The 20,919-nt window shown below is 43.4% G+C and overlaps 1 protein-coding gene across 6 annotated transcripts in view; it reads left to right on the top strand.

Annotated features, from left to right (window-relative positions):
• Positions 1-20,919, top strand: part of PDZD2 (PDZ domain containing 2) — a 368,874-nt gene that overhangs the window by 156,691 nt on the left and 191,264 nt on the right. Inside the window, exon 1 of one of the 6 annotated variants that reach the window (XM_040494702.1) lies at positions 19,014-19,403. The exons of 4 other annotated variants lie outside the window; for them this stretch is intronic. In XM_040494702.1, coding sequence (XP_040350636.1) covers positions 19,120-19,403 — 284 coding nt within the window. In that variant the 5' untranslated portion in view covers positions 19,014-19,119. Of the gene's footprint in view, positions 1-19,013; positions 19,404-19,637; positions 19,751-20,919 lie in introns of those variants that run through there. One more of the 6 variants, XM_040494725.1, reaches the window with a different exon arrangement.

The following is a 20,919-nucleotide window of genomic DNA, read 5'->3' on the forward strand; positions in this document are numbered from 1 at the left end:
CACAACAGGAATAGAAGGTAGAGAAATGATTCTAATCTGTGACTTAATAGTGACATCTTCATGTACATCTTTCTGCTCCCCAGAATATTTTGTAGTACTCATGCCTAGTGATTTTTTCATTTTGGTATTTCAAACCTAAAAGGTAGTGGGTGACCTCAGATTCTAGGGGAAAAAAAAGGTCTGTGACTGGGAAGTATATCTTTCAGAGGTTTCATTTCATTTCATTTCATTTCACTTCATTTCATTTCATTTCATTCTGTTATTAGTTGTCCTAAGTAAGGAGTCATCAAAAAGGAAAAAAAAAAAGGAAAACAAACAAACAAACCTGAAGTCTTCAGGAATATTTGCTTTTCAGAAATGTCTGATGGTATTTCATATATTTTATAGCCCAGTCAGGCAGACTCAATGCTCAGTTGCTTTTGAGACAAAGAATTAGAATACTCGGTGTGATGATTTATGGCAAGCCAATTCATGTCATTTTTATGCTTGCCTTCTTCCAGTGTACACGATCCTGAGATAATACAGCAGAACGGTGGTCATTGATGTGTGTCATTGATCCAATTGTTACAAGAAGAGACCACTGCAAGTTATTATCCTTCAAATATCTTCTATCCCTTTCTTCTCAGTACTGCTCTATTTAATCTTTAAAAAAATTATTATTTTTCTAATGTTTATTTATTAGAGACAGAGAGACAGAGTGAGAGTGGGGGAGGACACAGAGAGGGAGACACAGACTCTGAAACAGGCTCTAGGCTCTGAGCTGTCAGCAAAGAGCCTGATGCGGGGCTCAAACTCCTGAACCAGGAGATCATGACCTGAGTCAAAGTCAGATGCTTAACCGACTGAGCCACCCAGGCGCCCCCATGCTCTATTTAATCTTGTTTAAAGTTTATCTTTTAGCCCCAGGACCCTGCCTCACTGACCAAGTGGTAGAAGTTCATCTGGGGACAGTTACAGAAACTAGCTCATCTCCTTCACTGATTTTTAAAGCTGATGTTCAACGCTTCACCAATTGCATTGCAAAAACCAGAGCTTCGAGGTCTTGGGTTGAGTGGGCATCTCCAACAGCATAGCATCTAACACATCATGAAAACTCAGTAAATGGGGGCACCTGGGTGGCTCAGTCAGTTAAGTGTCTGACTTCGGCTCAGGTCATGATTTCTCAGTCTGTGAGTTCAAGCCCTGCATCGGGCTCTGTGCTGACAGCTCAGAGCCTGGAGCCTGTTTCGAATTCTGTGTCTCCCTCTCTCTCTGTCCCTCCCCAGCTTGTGCTCTATCTCTCTCTGTTTCTCAAAAATAAATAAATGTTAAAAAAAAATTTCTTTAAAGAAGAAAGCTCAGTAAATGTTGGTTGAATAAAATAAATATTCCTTCTTAAAATGGAAGTCTTGGGTTTGTGCATCTTCTGTCGCTAGTCCTGAGTCAGTCCCATTATTTATGGCAGAAGTATCAGTCATTGAGAATGTAGTCTTAAACCCCGGTGGATCCAGATTTGCAATTTCCATAATTGTCCACCTAAAAATAAATGGAAGCATTATATGTTGTGCGCTTTTTAATTTGCTGTGTTTGCAAAAGGCGTTCTCTATCAGTGTTCCCAATTTACCAGTCTGACTTCTATGTTTTGAAATAGATTGAAATGTATCCTCACAAAAAATAGTGTGCTGATGGCATTCGTGTAAGCCTATTTCAGTCTTTTCTCCATAAACAAGTGGTAATTTTATTATTTTTGCAAAAACAAATAAACATGATTTTTGCACATTTCCACAATTCAATCTAAATCTCCTTTCTCATAAAACATCTCCTACCAAGATGATGCTCTAATGACAAAAGTGGAAGAGTAGGCCAAGGCCTTTATGATCACCTCTCAAAATTCCATTAAGAAAAAGGTACCTAGTCTACCCAGGATTATTAAAATCATATATATGAATTCAGATTTGAAAGAAGAAATGCATACTTGAGTTAATTCCCAATAAGAACTATATTTAATAATAATAATAATCTATGTTACAATACAAATCTACATTGAACTTTTAAACAATTCACTCCCCTCAAAATTCGGACTCATGACGTCTTTAGTGTGCATTCCTAATGCCCATCTAGCCCACAACACTCATTTTGCAAATGAGTGTCCAAGCCCCTCAGGTGAAATGACTCGCTCTAGGTCCCAGGGGATTCATGGTGGAGCCAAGAGAAGCAGCCTGGCCTCCAGACTCTCAGGCTGTGTGGCCCTCTTCCCAGGGAATAGCAAACTCGCGCCTGCCAGCTACGGATGGATTTTACATTTTTAAAAGATCATAAAGAGAATGAGACAGAGACCATATGTGCCCACAAAGCCTAAAATACTTACTCTCTGGCCCTTTCCACAAAAGGTTTGCCAATCCCTACTCTATACCATTTTGGAGATGAAATGTTCACGGCCTCACTCTGGGGCTGATGCCCAGAGAGCCTGAGTTTGAAGTGGAGGCTGTGGGGGATTTGTTTTGTGTTGACTTAGCTAAGCTAGTGCAGTGTTTCCCAGAAGTCTTCCTTGCACTGTTCAGGGTTAGTGTGGGCCATGGGAGGCCCTGGGCATGAGATGTGGAATGTGTGTGTGTGTGTGTGTGTGTGTGTGTGTGCGCGCGTGTGTGTGTGTGCGTGTGTGTGTGTGTGTGTGTGTGTGCGTGTGTGTGCGCTCAGAAGGTTGGTATGAGGCACTGGGCACCATCGTCTGATAGTTCACCTTTTTGGAGTGGTGCAGCAGCCGAACTCCTGCACCCCCGCTCCTCTGGGTTCCTCCCTCAGTTCCCTGACTCCCAGGCCAGGGCAGGGCATGTGGCTCCTCCAGCCCCTCGTTTCCTCCTCCAGCTCCCCTGATGCCTGGTCTGGAAGCATGTTCAGCTTTAATGTAGATCATGGAGGGTGAGCTGGGGAGGTGGGTCTCTCTCCCTTTTCTTGGGTTCCAGCTCTTCCTTACACATTTCTGGGGGCCCTCACTCTTCCCCACTTTACTTGAGTATTTTCTTCTGGGTCACTTGCCCTGCTGACTTTCAGGCCCTGCCCCAGACAGAGAGGCAACAGCCTTGTATACATGTATGTAGACTGTTGAACTGGTCCCTATCACAATTGTAGGAGGTCAAATTCCCTATCACAAATCCGCTGTTACATGTTGGTCCTGGTGGTTCTGCTTCTCTGATCAAACCCTGACTGATACAGTAGCTCAAAATAAAATGAGTCATGAGTCAAGACTAAAGAAGATGGAAAGAAAAGCTTAAAAAAAAAAAACAGAGGGTGAGGGAGAATATATATGCATATGGTGTCTGTTAATTCTGGAACCATAGATAAAATATACAAAATTCTGTCAAGGACATCTTCAATTGGTAAAAAATAAAATACTAAAAATAATATTTTGTATTTCCAGACTTTATGGACTGTGGGTATATTTTAGACTCTGGAAACCTGTGGAGCAGGAAATGCTATTCAAAAAGATTTGCATAATAAGCATGTGACCCCAACAGCACAGTCTCAGGTGTCTGAAATCTGAGTCTAGAAGACTTTGATCATTAATCCCACTTTTCTACTTTGAAAGTCACCATAATTTGAACGGTTAAACAAAACAGTCATGCAAATGTACAGGTGAGTTTTCTAAAGCTTACGTGGAGACGTTGCTCTGTGAAATTAAACAGAAGAAAGGCTAGGCAGACAAATTGTCTCCATTTTCTTCATAGGTCCATGGTTTTTAGTGGTGGTTTTTCAATGATTTAATAATCTGGTGTCAGTGTAAATTTGGCTATACTGCCTCCCTGCCACCTTCATACATTGAGCCCAACCACTGTAATTCCAGATAATTCCAAGTCTGGACATTACCAGGAAGTCAGGTCTGTGACTGTTTGGACACCTTGCTTAGTTGAACTCCAAACCATTTGCTCCCATGAGAGCCTTTTAGCCTTGTCTTATAAGCAAGCTCTAATGGGATGGAGGGGAGGGCAAAGCTTCTGCCCCCCTCAGCCTTCCTGTTGGCTTCTCAGCACACCTCCCTTTCATCCTTTCAGATCATATGGTGTGAGGGACCCCAGCAGCTCTCACCAGGAAGAAACTGGGGCCCTGGCTCTAGAGGACAGGTGGCTCTCTCATGCCCATCACACACTATTTTTTTTAAAGCATTTTTTTTTCAATGTTTATTTATTTTTGGGACAGAGAGAGACAGAGCATGAATGGGGGAGGGGCAGAGAGAGAGGGAGACACAGAATCGGAAACAGGCTCCAGGCTCTGAGCCATCAGCCCAGAGCCTGACGCGGGGCTCGAACTCACGGACTGCGAGATCGTGACCTGGCTGAAGTCGGACGCTTAACCGACTGCGCCACCCAGGCGCCCCAACACACTATTGTTAACAGCAGAAAAACAGGAGAAAGTCATCCTTTTCGAGCTCCTTCGATTTACTTTGAATTCCTTACTCTCCCACTGAGGCCATCTTTGAAGACTAGCTGTGTTTACAGAGGGTAATAAATCTTAATTTATCATCACAGTTCTCCTTAAGGAAGACTTCAGAGTTCAGCGCAAATAGTAAGATGAATGTTAGCTTTGGTGATCTGTCATCTTTGTATCCCTTAGTAATAAGCAGAGAAGAAAAAGGGCTTTGCTCATAAGTTATAAGTTGCGGTGCAAACGGAAAATGTAGTGAAACAAAAGATTTTAAGAACTCATTGGTAAAAAAAAAAAAAAGAAAAAAAAGAACTCATTGTTGGTGTTACGAGTAATTGGAAAATCTTTGATTTAATGTTGATGCTCAAACCATAAGCAGATTTAAGATTTAGAACTCAGATGTTCTTGAAAGATAGGGCCAATGGAACCTGAGCTTTCAGGTGTCAGGGAGGAATATAATTTTTATTTTTAAGAAGTTCATTTTATTCTGTAAAGGTTTCTTTGGTTGAAAGAAAAAACTGAAAGTTAAATTATAATGGTCCTTGAAAATGTCATGCCTTTTTATATCATTCCTTCCCCCATGTGTCCTCATTTTGTTTTACTTTTTAAAATTTTGTTTGTTATCAAAATGAAAAACATTTCATATCAAAATGCAAAGCAGCACATAGTCAATTTAATAAGGCAGAAAGAAGAAAGTGAACGTAACCTTTAATTCGACCACCCAGAGGTAACCACTGAGAATACTTGGTATATTTCCTTATGAACTTGCATGCAAGCGTGTGCACACGCGCGCGCGCGCACACACACACACACACACACACACACACAAGAATGCTTTGGTTGGACTACACATGTCTGCATAAGAGCATTAATTTAATGAGTCATGATCCTATCACTTATAAAACATATAACATCAGGCAGTTTCTTAACCCCACTAGGTAGGGGTTTCCCTAACTGTAAATTGGAGTCCAGAAGAACAATACCTAACCCATAAGGTGATGGGAGATAAAATGAGGATATACATGTAAAGGTTTATCACGGTATCTGACACACAGCCAGCGCTCAACAAATGTGAGCCATTATTAATTTTCATCTTTCTCTTGTCACTTCAAAAAAAAAAACCATATAACTCGACAAGTCTTTTGGTAGCTTTGAGAAACTACCAATTTCCATCCATTCCTTCCCTATCTTGGTGGGGATTGACATATATTTGAATTCCTCCATGCAAGTTAGAGTCCTGAACCTACAATTAGAGTCATTGTTAATAATGATGTTTATGCATATTGCAGTTATATGCCGGGACTCTACACCTGTCAGCTCATTTTATAGCTCACTGCACCTCTGAGAGGCAAATGCCATTATCCCCAGCTATAGATGAGAGAATCCATGCTGGCAAAAAAGAGCCAAGATCCAAACCCAGGCCTTCCTCTTCCCACTGGGTTGCTCACCCTGACAAAGCCCAGTCTCAAATGCTAGCACATTCTGGAAGTGCTGAGGTACTGGGATGAGTCTGAAAGTGGCTTTCTGACCAATGTCCAGCTGGTACCTAATAGAGCAAAAACTATCTGTTAGGCAAGGAAGGCATCCTGGACTGGAAGTCAGGAGACCTGGGTCACTAGAAGTTCCATTTTTCTCAAGGAATTTTGTTTTTGTGTAGAGTATGTGTGTTAATTATCGGTCTTATCTTACTCTTGGGGAATGAAGTATAGATGAAAGTGATGATAATACTAATAATATAATGGAAGTTTTAAAAAGCAATGACTTGCTTCTCAACTACCATGGCTATTTTTAATTTGTGACCATGGTCATTCAGAGTAGGTTTTCCCCCCTTGATACACTAGCAACTCCTTCTGGATCTCAGTAATATCTTTCCTTCCTTCCTAACCAGCCCACCCAGAGAGCATCCAAATTTACAAGATCTTGCCAGCTACCTGGTTCTCTCTCTGAGTCTTACTTATAATCTCTTACTTGCAATCTCAGTTACTCTCTGAAAACTGGAAAGTAATAGCAGGGTTAGTTCCCCTTCATAACCTTTTCCTCCACACATGCATTTATAAACTCTCCTCTCCTGGGGGTTATGTTAGACCCTTTATATGGCACTATTTGTAAATAGTGTGGCTTTTGTAAACAACATGGTTAAGGTGGACCTGGGACCTGGAGAGGAATCCAGTCTTTCCTTTGTGAGAAAATTGTTCAGAGCTTTATCTGGTCCTTTGCTTTTCCCAACTATGACTTTCTCCAGCTGATGGGAAGCAATGATAGACCAGAACAGAATCAGACCAGGATTGGGGTTCTGTAGTTGCTTTTCTGGAAGGATTTCCCAGAGCTGGAGAACATAGGGCAATCAGGAAGAGGAATCTGATCCTTGAAGTCAATTTGGAAGAATTGATTGGGGAACTACTTACTGGCTATTCAGTGTTTCCTTAATGTGGTTCACTGACTTGTAAAGAGGAGATGTTTTGATATATCATCATAAGACCAAGCAAGTCAAGGTGAAGTACTCAATTGAATGGTAATTGCTTGGGAAGGAAAGAAGGGTCAAAGTGGTTGAACTTAATGATGCAAAGAGTAATCATGGGAAGAGAATTATAAACCAAGTGAGAAAGGTAGGGCAGAGAGGTGAGGGACTCCAAGTGAGCCATAAAGATGATTAAAAACCTACCCTTGTAAGAAGACATCCATCAGAGTGAGAAACAGCACAAAGAATATTTTCAAGGCTCCCAAATTTTAAAAATGTGTATATGTTTTGCTTTCTGGATTTTTACCTATTAATGAGTATAGATGTGATTTTTTAAAAACTGAGTAACAAGTACAAAATAGGACAGTCAGATTTAGCAAATAAAAAATCCCATGCAATATTTGAGACATCAAAAGTATTCACATTTCACCTAAGATTCTAATTTAACTGGGTCTCTTATATTTTATTTGATAACATTGGTGCAAACCTGTTTGAAGGGAAGGGCACCAGCCCCTGGTAGGTGACGCCCTCTGGAGAAAAGAAGAGTCCCTGGGATGCTATGCAATTTTAATTCTCTTTAAAAGTCTATGAAGGCCCTTCTGGGTGACATAGTGCTCACTATTTTAAAGCCAGCTGATAGGGCTGAGGTGTGGACCAGGCCTAGAGGTTGATTGGATTAAGTGCTTCTAAATCCATCCTTGCCAAGTCCCCATTCTCAGGGGTAGGTCAAAGTGAAGACCTCTGTGAGCTGGAAGAAGTTTCTTTCTTTCATCCAGGGACCAGGGCAAGGGGAGGATGGAGAAGGAGTTTGAATACATTGTATAAGCAAGGGAGTAGGGACAAGGAGGTGAATGTGCAATACTCTCGTATTATGTCCTTGAAGAGAAAACATGGAAACCATCAAATCATATGCAGTTGACAGGAATATATATGAATGGGATTACATTTAGTTAGGATTCTGTGCCAAGTTAACTGGAGTTCATGGATGCTTCTTGCAGATGGTAAGACTTTTATATTTTCACTTAAACAGTGAGATGGATTTAGGATATCAGATGAGAGTAGCTGCTCCACATAGGTGAGGTCACCCCTGGGAAACTTTCAAGATGGTGGGGGAGGGACCTGTGTAAAGTCTTGCCTACATGGAGGGGTGGGATGAGCTGGGCCACAGTGAGAGAAAAGAGCATCGCAAAATGTTTAGTGGGCTTATGAAGACTAGAATCAAAATCGGTGCTTGATGAAGGGAAGCTGAGTCTGCTTATCCCCTAGGGCAACCAAATGTGAAAGGGAAGAGTAGTTGCTAAAGAGGCTTTTTGCAGGCAGCAATGGCAGAGAAGACGTGGAAGGGATGTAGGGGTGGGGTGGGGTTCTGGTGATGAGGAATTCAGCAAAAGGAAATCATTTTTGTACATGAGGACCAACCAACATGTACCAACTAATCCTTTACTGAGGGCTTTATCACCCTTCTCTCTGAATAAGGGTGAAGGTGCTGAATAAGGTATTGAAGCTCCAGAGGTAAGTAAATTTTGATTTCTACCCTCAAGGGTTTCATAGTCTGGCAGAAGGAGCGAACCTGCAAACTGAGCATTGCCTAAGTTTTATCCCAGATACAGGGGAAGTATAGGTCCACACAGACTCCCCCAGGATAGGCGCCATCTTGTCTTTGCTAGACTCGCGTGACAGCTTCCTCACCCCTCTCTCTGCCTCTACTCTCCTAATCTTCTTAGATATTCTCTTCCCTGGAACCAGCACAATCATTCAAACATGGAAATCTGTTCAGAGCACTTCTGCTAAAACCCTATCATGAATGAAGCCCAAACTTCTCACAAAGCCATACTTCTAGCCATTGTCCAGTTTGCTGTTCTCCTCACACTGGCTCCAAGCTGACCAAACTTGCCGCCAGGCTGAACCTTTGTAGACCTCAGAACATGGCCTCTCTGTTTCATCTCTGGACCTTTGCACTTGGCATTTTCACTTCCTGGAATCTTTCCTTCACCTTGCTAATACCTACTTATCCTCAGGGCTCAGCTTATAGTCACTTCTGGAAGCTCTCCCTGGTCTCTGGTGGGTTTCTGACAACTGCCTGGACTTAGCAGTTATCCCACACTGCACTGTAACTGCCTGATGCCTTACTTGTCTCCCTGTGGTCTCCAATCTCATTGGGCCCATCGTCAGTGCTGCTTATCAGTGTTTCCTCAGTACCTAATATGACTCCTGACTCAATAAATCATATTCTAAAATAAACCCATTTGCTAAATTGAGCTTTTTCAGGATGTAGAAAGAGACCTGCCCAGGTTATCTTAAACAACTGGGGTTTATCAGAAGGATCTCAGCCACATGCTGGCGGCCATTTCAACAACTAGATGATTCCTCGGAGCTCCTGAGGGGAGATGACTCATCAAGTAAGCCTTCTTCGCAGTAGGGAGGATTTTTGAGCTTGTACTGAAAGACAAACAGTGTTTGCCTAGAGACCAAGGTAGGGAAGAGGGTGTTGTAGCCTCACCTGAGCTGACTGGCTGCCCACAACTGTCAGGCTCTTTTGTTAAATATCAGTAGCAATCAGGAAAGGTTGAGAACCGTATACCTCCTGTCTGACAACTTCACTGCCAGGTGGTAGGTTACTGTGAAAACAAGTCTTTGACCCCTGCCATACTTAGAGCAGGCATCAGCAAGCACACACAGAAGTAGTTCCACAACCTGCCTTTATATTTGGTTACATCTCCATCGTTTGTTCTGGTGGGTGCTCCAACGAGCCCTTTCCCAGCAGATTCTCTCTGAAGTCCATGCGACCACTCCGTGGGAAGAATCATCTGACTTTATTGTCAGATGACAAAATCCTCCATTAACTGGGCGTCCCCTGACTGATGGAGTTGCACAGCTGACGCACTGCTCAGAGGCGTCCGGGAGCTGGCTCCCCCAGATCCTTACAGCTCAGCAGGGAAAGACAGAAGTGGCTACACAACCCTTTCTAGCCAATTTATCTTAAAAATCCCTCATTCCACAGATAAAAAAAATATCTTTAACCTCCATTTTGATAACTACAAAACTTTCTGCTGCAGATTTGGATAGTGATATTTCAAGCGTGGACTCTGAGACGTGTCCTTCAAACATTAGCTCATGGTGTCTAAAATGTAGATTATGGGGGTCATCACACGATAGTCTATATCAAAATAATATAAATTTCAGACAGTATGAAGAGTGGATGGGCAAGGGGACAGACATCAGCAAAGGGCATGGGTGAATTCACAGATAACCCTCTCTTAGTTGATGTGAGTTAAGCCCATGTAAATATAGCTTGAGGAACTTAAATGTCAGAAATTCTTTCACATGGAGTCTGTGTGGTTAAGATCCATGGGAGTGACTTGGCACCTTTCTTCATCTGTTCAATGAGAATGATAATGTGTCTGTCACATGGGTTTTGGATGGGATGATTTATTTTATTTTTTTCAACGTTTATTTATTTTTGGGACAGAGAGAGACAGAACATGAACGGGGGAGGGGCAGAGAGAGAGGGAGACACAGAATCAGAAACAGGCTCCAGGCTCTGAGCCATCAGCCCAGAGCCTGACGCGGGGCTCGAACTCACGGACCTCGAGATCGTGACCTGGCTGAAGTCGGACGCTTAACCGACTGCGCCACCCAGGCGCCCCTTGGATGGGATGATTTAAAGAGAATACATGGAAGAGCTTGACATGATGCCTTGTACGTAGTAAGTGTCCAGTAAACATTAGCTGTAATTGCTTTTACTGTTATTGTTATTAATATGAAGGTAATAATTGTTGTTTGCCCATTGTCTAGCCCTATACGTGGTTCATAGTAGGCACTCAATAAGTAATTGCAGGGATGAATGCATTTGGAAGTCTCCTGATTCATATTGACTCATTTAACAAATATTCGTATGTGCCAGGCTCAGTGCTAGGCCCTGGAAATAAAATAGTAAACACGTCCACACAACCTTACCTTAGAAGATTTTATAGTTTAGAAGGGTAAGTAGGCAAGTGGAATGGGCAGTAGGGATGCTTCTACCTAAGCTTCGAAGGGCCCATATATATTCTAGGGGAGGGTCAGGAGGGAATCCCTGGGGAAGGTTATGTCTAAACTGAATCCAGAAAGGTGAGTAGGGATTAGCCAGGTGAAGGTGATTAGAGCAGGAAGACAATCCCAGTTTAAATGTGTTCAGGAGCCTGAGGCAAGAAAACACCTATCTTTTTCTCACAGTTCTAGGCAGGTAATTTATTTCAGCATCCCAGAGATGCTTAGACTAACGTTACAACTTTTCTCATATACAACTACATGAAAATCATGTATATGTTCTGACTGCAAAAGATGGAATACAAGCAAATGTTGCCACCAAGTCTGGAGAATGGAACACGGAAGGAATTATTTCCTCTCTCTTCCATTCCTTTCCTTTCCCTTCCCTTCATTCCTCTTCTACTCCCTCTCCCTCTGTCTCATTTCTGGTTTTTGTTAATATGATTTATGCTCTATCCAGGAATATAGGCTTTTATTCTTGGATTTCTACTTCTTGGAACTGATCTTACTGAGCCTGTTTATTGAAGGCTTCATGACTTAAAATAATGACTTCAAGTAAAGCATGTTCTTTTTGCTTCCACCATGTTTTTCAATCCACGGTCTTTTTTTTTTTTTTTTTTTAATGTTTATTAATTTTTGAGAGAGAGACAGAGAGACAGAGTGTGAGCGGGAGAAGGGCAGAGAGACAGGGAGACACAGAATCTGAAATAAGCTCCAGGCCCCAAACTGTCAGCACAGAGCCCCAAGTGGGGCTCAAACACACCAACCAGGAGATCATGACTTGAGCTGAAGTGGAGGCTTAACCGACTGAGCCACCCAGGTGCCCTTCAATCCACGGTCTGGATGAGAGTTCATTTGATCGGGCACCAGGTTGTGTGTGGTTGTTGCAGAGGAGGGTGGTGGACGAGGGATGAGAGATTGAACAAATATTCCCATAGTCTTCTGGCTCTTTTGCTATATTATCCTTTGGAGTAGGGATTAGAAACAGATGAAGGGGCATTTGCAGGGTGATAGCAAGTCACTTGGGAAGCACCAATAACGGGGAGCTAGCCTTGGGGCGTTTGGGTGGCTCCGTTGGTTAAGCGTCCAACTTCGGCTCAGCTCACGATCTCACAGTTTGTGGGTTCAAGCCCCGCATTGGGCTCCATGCTGACAGCTCAGAGACTGGAGCCTGCTTCAGATTCTGTGGCTCCCTCTCCCTCGGTCCCTCCCCCACTCATACTCTGTCTCTCTCTCTCTCTCTCTCTCTCTCTCTCAAACATAAATAAACATTTAAAAACATTAGAAAAAAAAAGGAGGGGGCTGGCCTTTGTCTAAGTTCTTCAGCTCTCCTGGGACCAACTTTGACACCACTTTCATTGGGCACAGTGCCCTGGTATTAAATTGGATTTACTTCAGAATTCCTTTCATTGTGCTTGGATATTGGAAAGTTCTGTTCTAGCTTAACTAACTCCCACCCAACCCCTGCCATGGCTAGATCACACCCTCAAGTCAAGTGTTTACTAGTAAAATATCTTAGGATTCATACATTCACTTACCCGTTTATAAATAGGTTTACTCAACAAAGATTTACTGAATACCTACCATAAGCAGAGTACTATAAAAAATAAGGAAAGGGAGGAAAATGGAAACTTATATTTTAATAAAAATTTAAATTTATTAATAGCAGGTTTCTCAACCTCAGCACTACTACTACTGACGTTTTTGACTGGATAGTCCTTTGTTGTAGGGGCCTGTCCTATACTTTGTGGAATGTTTAGCAGCATCAGTGGCCTCTACCCATTAGATGCCAGTAGCACCCCTCCCCAGTTATGACTATCAAAAATATTCTCAGACATTGCCCTTGGGGGGCAAAGTAGCCAGTGGTTGAGAATCATCCTAGACACTTCACATACATTTTTTCATTTAATCTTTCCTCCCCAATAAGCCCTTGAGGAATATGGTTTGAATATGAGAGTAAGAAAAGCTAAATGATTTACTCAGGGTCCCATGGGTAATAATTATGGGATTTGGGCTTTAAATCTAGACATTTCTACAGACTATCTCCAGACTTCCATACAACACACTGTCCCACCCCAAAAGGAACTTAAGATCTAGTTGGAGAGATGTGATATGAACCAGATAAATTATATGTTTGCAGTTATTGGAGAATAAGTGATGTGAGCACTCAGAAGAGAGAGGTAACAGTAGGCTAGGGAGGTCAGGGAACACATCCTGCAGAGATTAGAATGTTCTTTGAATATCTGTGGATCAACACTTTGACTGGAATAGTGATTTTATGTGGAGGAGTGGCAGGAGGTAGGACTTGACAGGTATCGTTGGGGAGCAGTTAAGAACATAGCACTGGGTCCAGATGGAATTGGTTTGAGTTCTGGCTCCTCTACATATTAGTTGTGTGACCATGAGATAATGAGGTAATCTTTTAGCCCAGTTTCACTGCCTGTAGGATGAGTTGATAATGATAGTACATATTCTTAAGTTGTAATAAGGATTTAATGAGTCAATATGTAAGGGGCTTAGAACAAAACCCAGCCTCCAGTAAGTGCTCAGTAGGTGCTGGCCACCTAGTGCTTGATTCTGTTGGACTTCAAATAGTTCAGAATCCATATCGTAAATAACAGGAGTTTTTGAATCAGGATCCACAGGTATTGCCATTCCCCTTCCTGTGTTTATGGCAAAATCACAAATTGGTATCTTTGAGTTAGAAACCATCTCTGGTTCCATCAACTGTTCCCAGAGTACCAGTGTCAAATGGTTCTACACCTCTGTAGGGACTTTGGGCTTGAAGCTTCAGAGACATCTTTCCAACAGAGATTTAAAGGGGGAAAGAGTTAGGGGTGCCTGGGTGGCTCGGTAGGTTAAGTGTCCGACTGTTTAGGCTTGGGTCGTGATCTCACAGTTTGTGAGATCGAGGCCTGTGTCAGGTCAGGGCTGACATTGCAGAGCCTTCTTGGGATTCTCTCTCTCCCTCTCTCTCTCTGCCCCTGCTCTGTTCGCGTGCTCTTTCTCTCTCAAAATAAATAAATAAGCTTAAAAAAATAATAAAAAATAAAGGGGGAAAGAGGAAGCCTGGGCATCTGTTCAGACAGTCATTCACTCTTTACATTCAGTCAACATTTACTGAATCTGGGCATTATGTTTCCATTAACTACATCTGGAACACCAGGAAGTCACCACTCTGCCCATGTGTCAGCTGTAAGTTTATTGGATAGAATTGTCATTGTTTAGTTTTAAGACAATTCAAAGTTATTTCTGTGGTTTGTGTTAAAATCTTGAGGTTTCTTCTCATGCTTCAGTTGGTGCCACTGCTGGGCCTTGTATTTATGGAGATCTGACGGCCCTGGATGTGGTTGGGGATCTTCTCCTGGGAATTTCCTCTCTCTTCCTCTCTCCAGCTTTTTATAGCTACATAAGGTTTAGATCTCTTAGCAAACACATGGATAATTATGCCCCTCTCTGTTTATAGACTCAGGATAAATTGTCCTAATGGGAAAATATCTGTCTTTTGTAGTAATTTGGATCAAGGCTATTAATATTTTGTATGTGTGTGGTTCGTTTTGCCTTTCTGAAAATCATTTTGATGTTTGTTTCACTCACAAATCATCTATTGTTGATATACAACAGCACTCAATAAACCCCATTAAAAATCTTTTCTCAATCTAAAAGTAGTTTACATTGGAAAAGTACGTGACCCATCCATATGCTTTCTCACAGATGTTGAATTAAAGGAAACAGTTGTAATTTTTTTAAGTTTATTTATTTTGAGACAGAGCAAGCTGGGGAGGGGCAGAGAGAGAGAATCCCAAGCATGCCCGGCATTGTCAGCATGGAGCCTGATGTGGGGCTCAAACCCACAAACCATGAGATCATGACCTGAGCTGAAACCAAGAGTCTGATGCTTAACTGACTGAGCCAGTGAGTTGCATTTTAAGACTCTTAGGGGGCCTCTGATAAGAAGCTCATACAAATGACCCACCAGAGTCTGATCACCAGCATGTTGGAAAAACTCAATTCAGCTCAGCACCCTGTCATAATGCATTTATATTCATTCATTCAACAGTCACAGAAGACTTACTATATGGAAGGTTAGGTTATAGATGAATAGCTTATAGTTTCTAAATAATAAAACAGAGGTAAACCTTGATTGGATTCTTCAGCTTTGTGACAGACAGAAAGATATGCTTCTGATCAGAAGGCAAAACCAGTTCTTTCCTCTGCTAACCTGGGAAAAAATTGCATTCCTTAGGTGTTATAAACCTATAGAAGTCTTGTTTTTTCATCAGTTTGGGCCAACAAGCATAAATGCTCCTCTTTGCAATGTTTCCTCCCTCCCAAGAGCTAAAAATACTTAATGATCGAAAGCAGTGGTTAATGGGTAAGCACACCCTTTTGAGTCAAACTAAATGAGTTTGAATTGGGAACTCCAACATTTACTAGTTTTGCTACTTAACCCCATTGTCACTCAGTTTCCTTGTGTTAGAATAAGCCTAATAATTATTCCCACTTCACAGGGCTCCTGCAAACAAACAAAAAAAAAAAAAAAAAGAGAGAGAGAGAGAGAAAAGAGAGATAATCTACATAAAGTTGCTGGCACGGTGCCAACATAATTATAGTAAGAGCTTAATAATGCATAGCTATTATTATCTTTAACATCACCATCAACTAATATTTGTGTGCCCACTAACCAAAAAGCAATGTTGCCTATACAGAGAAACACTATAGGGTAGCAAGTCTATAAAATATACTTATCATCTATTCAGTGTTTGGAGTTGGACATATTCTTTTTTTCTTAAGTTTATTTATTTTGAGAGGGAGAGAGAGAGCACACAAGCAGGGGAGAGGCAGGGAGAGAGGGAGAGAGGGAGAATCCCAAGCAAGGTTTGCACTGTCAGCGAGAAGCCTGATGCGGGGCTCGGACTCATGAACTGCGAGATCATGCCTTAAGCTGAAACCAAGAGTTGGATGCTTAATCCACCGAGTCACCCAGGTGCCCCTGGAATTGGACAGATTCTTAGACATACCCATTCCAATAAACAAGGATCCAATGAGATGTGAGCATATGTTTGCAGGGAGCCTTATATTTTTGTGGGCCTTGTAGAGCATGGACACTCAGGACCTTTGCTCCCACATTCCATGAGTCAAGAGGACCACTTTAGCCCTAGAAGGGAATGAAAGGAGTTCTCTAGACTGGCTCCTGCCTAAACAGACTAAGACTATCACTTAAAATGGAGTTTGATAGGTAAAGACTGCACAGTGATGTCAGTGTCATGTCAGTTACCATTAGCGTCAAGCAAGCCTCCTTCATGTCTGACCCAAATTTTAATGTTGAATTTGTGCCTCTTACCTCTTCTGTCTCCTGTGGAGATGAAGAACAGCTGGTCAGTATCCTCTTTATAATAACCCTTCAAATGGGAGATGACTGTTAAGTTTGCCTCTAGGCACTTTTTTACTCTAGACTAAACAATTGCAAATCCTTTAACCTTCCCTCAAAGGTTCTATTTTCTGTCTCTTTAATCATTTTGGTTCTCCTTTGGAACCTTTCCAGTGTCTCCCCATCTCCCTTAAAATGAGGGGCCTCACACTGGACATATCACCCTAATAAGAGTCTATCAGCTGCCAAATTCTTCATTATGGGGGAGGAAGGAATGAGGAGAGGCATTTCTCTTTCACGTCAACCTCCCGCCAGTGTGAACTTGCCCCAGTACTGTGTTGCCTATTTCTTATCAGTACAATACGCAGAATTCAAATTAAATGCATGGTCTGCTGTGATCCTCGCGTCTTTGTTTTTCTCAAATCTAGATATTAACTCCCATTTGTGCCTGTCATTTTGATCATCACCCCTCAGGACACTACTTTGTGATCAGCCATCCTGCTGAACTCTAAACTCTTTTTAATGAACCATTTCCTTTATGTGTTGAAGACACTTTGGATTCTCTTAACATATCAGCAGTTTCTGCTCAAATTAATATTACTTGTAGACTCTGGTGTACACATAGCAATCGTATTATTTAAACCAGACCCAGGGTAAAATTGGAGGCCACTTTTAAAGCACCCCTTTGTTTACTGAACCATTGATCTCTTTTCCAGTCTGCAGTGAAACCGGTGAGGGAAAAGACTGAGCACATCATATCTTTCTGGCATGCTGATGAGAATGTCATATGCATTCCAAAGCTTTCCTGAAATTAAGTTATTAAACAGATGTCAAATTTTAATTCCTGGCATATACACACCCTAAACTGAGTTTAGACAACAAAGTTTGTGGGGGAAGGGAGAATATTTATTTGTACTAAACTTAAAATCCTGGATTTAGTTTAAACAGCATTGATTTGCACATCATAAATTATATACCAGATTGAATGAAGGAGCAGAGAAAGTTGGAAGTAAAGCACTAAGAAACTGTCAGTGGAGGGGCCCCTGGGTGGCTCAGTGGGTTAAGTGTCCAATTTCAATTCAGGTCATGATCTCATGGTTCATGGGTTCGAGCCCTGCACCAGGCTGTGTGCTGACAGCTCAGACCCTGGAGCCTGCTTCAGATTCTGTGTCTCTCTCGCTGTCTGCCCCCGCCCCGCTCACACTTTGTCTCTTTCTCTCTCTCTCTCTCTCTCTCTCTCTCTCTCAAAAATGAATAAACATTAAAATTTTTGTTAATTTAATAAAAAAATTAAAAAAAAGAAACTGTCAGTGGAGAAAGCAATCTGAAAGGAAGAAAGGATCACTTCTGAAATTGTTAGAATATCATGCAATTTGAACCTAATTCCCATAAAACTTACCAGATACTGACTGAGATGTATGCTAATGAATCTACTAAGACTACCACCCCTAAGCAGAAGAGAGGGAAATGGGAGGGGGGTGAGGAGCCAACATTCACCGAGACCTTATAATATTTGTAAGCCAGACACAGGAAGAGTTCTTAGCTTTTCCTAAAATCACAAGCCTCATTTGCTTTGACCCAGGAACTGTAGGATCTTGAGGCATGCAAAGCTTGTTCTCACTGGACACCTATAGTGTTCTCCTAAACTCCACACATCGTTGTCAGTTGCGATACCCACACCTCCTAGAGACGCACTTTATCCTGGGATTCTGTTTCCTTGTAGTACTTTCACAGGAACGCCAGCTCCTGGCAGTCCTGCCTGTCTCCAGGTTTGCTGTTGTGCCAACCTGAATGAAGCAACTGGGGGTAATTCCAGGACTAGTGATTACGGTGATTAGTTACCAGTGTTCTCTGTGGGCTGCTTCAGAGAGAAGGCAGATTACCAGCCTGGCCTTGACATGGCTTGGCCCCTCTCGGGCTCTAATTACCCATTCCAGGAACAGTAATAGTATTGGGAACAGGACCCTTCTTTTGCCTCTTCCTTTACAATTAATTGCTTCGAATTCCACCAGATCTATACCTCACAAAGCTAATTTATTTTAAGGGGCTGCTGGATACCCAGGAAGAGAACCATAGCTGAGAGACCTAAGTTTGGGGCAAGATTCTGGTATGAACCCCAGGGAGTGGGATGGGTGTTCTCAAGTCCCAGGGGGCGCAGGTCTTCCGTTTGTGCCTAGATGGGTGCCATTCAACCACAGGTGGTCGCCATACCTCTCGCCCCCTCTGGGAGCTTCAATCGGATCCCTTTCTGAAACCAGGTGAAAATGTGCTGTGAGCAGAAGTTCCTTCATGGTTTGAGGTTTGGCACAGCGATGCTTTTACTTTTCAACAAGTGTTAAAGGTGGGAAAATGGAATAAAATACAATTGAAGTCTTTTAAGACTCTTTATGCAATGAAATGTGGGGTGACTCCCCCTCTCTCGGAGACCCCCCCCTCCCCCGCTTTAAGAAAAGCAAACAGTCTTTTCCTGTCTTATTTGTATTCCCATTAATTAGAGACAGGAAGCCCTCGGTGGTGTGATGTAAACAATTCAGCCTCGTGGGTCGGGCTTCCTCATCAGTTTGCAGCTGGAGATGGCTGAGCCGCCCAAGCCCATCCTTGCCTCTCCGGGGAATGACTTGTTGACTGAACCCCGCAGACGACGGGAGGGGCGCGGGAGCGGGAGAAGGTATAAAGGAAATGCTTAAGTTGTGCAGTCACCGGTGATTGTAATTCAGCGGTGGTAAATTGGGTTCCTGCGGCAGCAAGGCTCTGACTGGAGGTTTCTGAAAAGTTTCTTGACACGCTGCCCGGTGCGATGGTTGCGATTCTGGTTTGGGGCTCCCCCACCCACCCCCTGTAAGAACCCACGCTGCTGCTGGTTATGAAACGGAGCGGTTATGAAATGAACTGGTGTCGGGGAGGTGGAGCTTCTCGGAGAGAGGGAGAACTTTTGACCGGGCGAGGGTGTCTGAGAAGGGCGTTTGCTGCTCCGAACCTGCTCCCGGGGACGGCGGGAAGACCCCTCCCCCACCCGGCACTTGATGTAAACAAAGGTGTCTGCGCGAGCAACCGCAAAGTCCGGGGAACCCTCCCGCGGGCGGCTTCCTCTTCCCCGCGAGGGAGTGAGCGGGGAAGGGGTTCTGGAATGCTGTGGAGTTTTGACAAGTGAGCAGGGGAGTGACGGGCCGAGCCGGGATCCCATTACAGTCTTTTCATAACCTCCCAGCCGGGGCTGCGGGCGGGAGGAGGGGTCCTCCCACGGACATGGAGCGGACCGAGAGGCACCAGCTCCAGAAGGAAGGCGCGGAGGCGCGCAGGGGGGCGGCGTCCCGGGCGGGGAGCCCGCGCTGAGCGCCCCCCTCCGGCGCGCAGCGGGCGGCGGCAGGTGATTAAGCTGCGGCTCGCGGGCGGGCGAGCGGGGCCCCGGCGCGCGGGATTAGCGCGGCCAGCTGCTCGCGACGCGCACGCCGGCGGCGGGAGACGAGACCCCCGAGGTGACTGCAGAACTGGAGGTAGGAATATGCTTAGCAAACAGAAAGCTCGGGCTTCCCCTCCCCATCGGGTTGGGGGGTGCGGATCCAGGCTGAATCCACAAATGTAGAAATTTAGCTCCAGCCTCGGAGACACGCCGCAGCCAACTAACTCATCTCGCAGATCACTTGGGCGTCTTGTTTTTGACCTGGGGGATTGGCGTGTTTAGAGATGGTTTGTGTTCCTTGGGAGAAACCGACTTGGAGCTGGTTTGTCAATTACTCGACGGAAGGAGGCGCCCGGAGTGTGTGTGTGATAGGCGGAGGGGAGGGGGCCGGGAAGGCACCAGGGACAAGGCTGGAGGGGCTCCAGAGCCACAGTTCTGTCAGACACCTCGGATAAGAGGTGCTGTTGAAGCCCATGAAGCGTGTTTGTGTGTTTGCGGCGTGTTCCAGCAACCTGGGCATCTGTGACATTGCCCTTATCCCAAGCTCCTCGCTTTGGCCAGTCCGGGAGGGAATCGGAGGCAGAGAAAAGATGCGTCTTGTCTTCCACCAGTGGGAACTTTTTTTTTTTTTTTTTTTTGAGCCTTCAGGGAGCCATGACATCCTTTGGGGACAGATCTTTGCCCCAAACTACTAAACAGCCTGCTTGGACAACTCCCCCACCATTGATTCACAGAATATTTTGATTTAGTGTCCACAGACACTTTAAGATTTTAAAGATGAAAGATGTTTGGAAAGAGAATGACCTTTTCTATCATGTTGTTATTCCCTAATAGATAGTTTATAAATACTAGGGGTGAAATTAAGTCAGTCTTGTCTGTGAAAGGGGGGTAAGAAGGAGATAACTACAGCTGTCATCCTGGGAACCATTTCTGGGAGAAAAGCTTCTGTGAAGGTAAACAATAAACACTTTTCATATAAATAGGTCAGGCTGAGTTTGATATCATAAGGGGCATGACCTAAACTCTGTAAATACTATCATAAAAGGCATGACCTAAACATCTTCAAATACACATGAAATAAATAGTATTTTCAAACTTTACATGCCTGACTGTTTTGCCCTTGCAGATGAAGTGAAAAATGAGGTACAAGGGGGATCTTTCTACCTCCAATGTTAATCTGGCCATGTAACACTCACTAACCTATACCTTTTCTTTAGCTGAAATATTAACAAAGTTAACAGGACTTACCCCAATTGTTTTCAG

Source organism: Herpailurus yagouaroundi, unplaced genomic scaffold (assembly GCF_014898765.1).
Source record: "Herpailurus yagouaroundi ecotype Mexico unplaced genomic scaffold, PumYag 29, whole genome shotgun sequence".
Classification (NCBI taxonomy): Eukaryota; Metazoa; Chordata; class Mammalia; order Carnivora; family Felidae; genus Herpailurus; species Herpailurus yagouaroundi.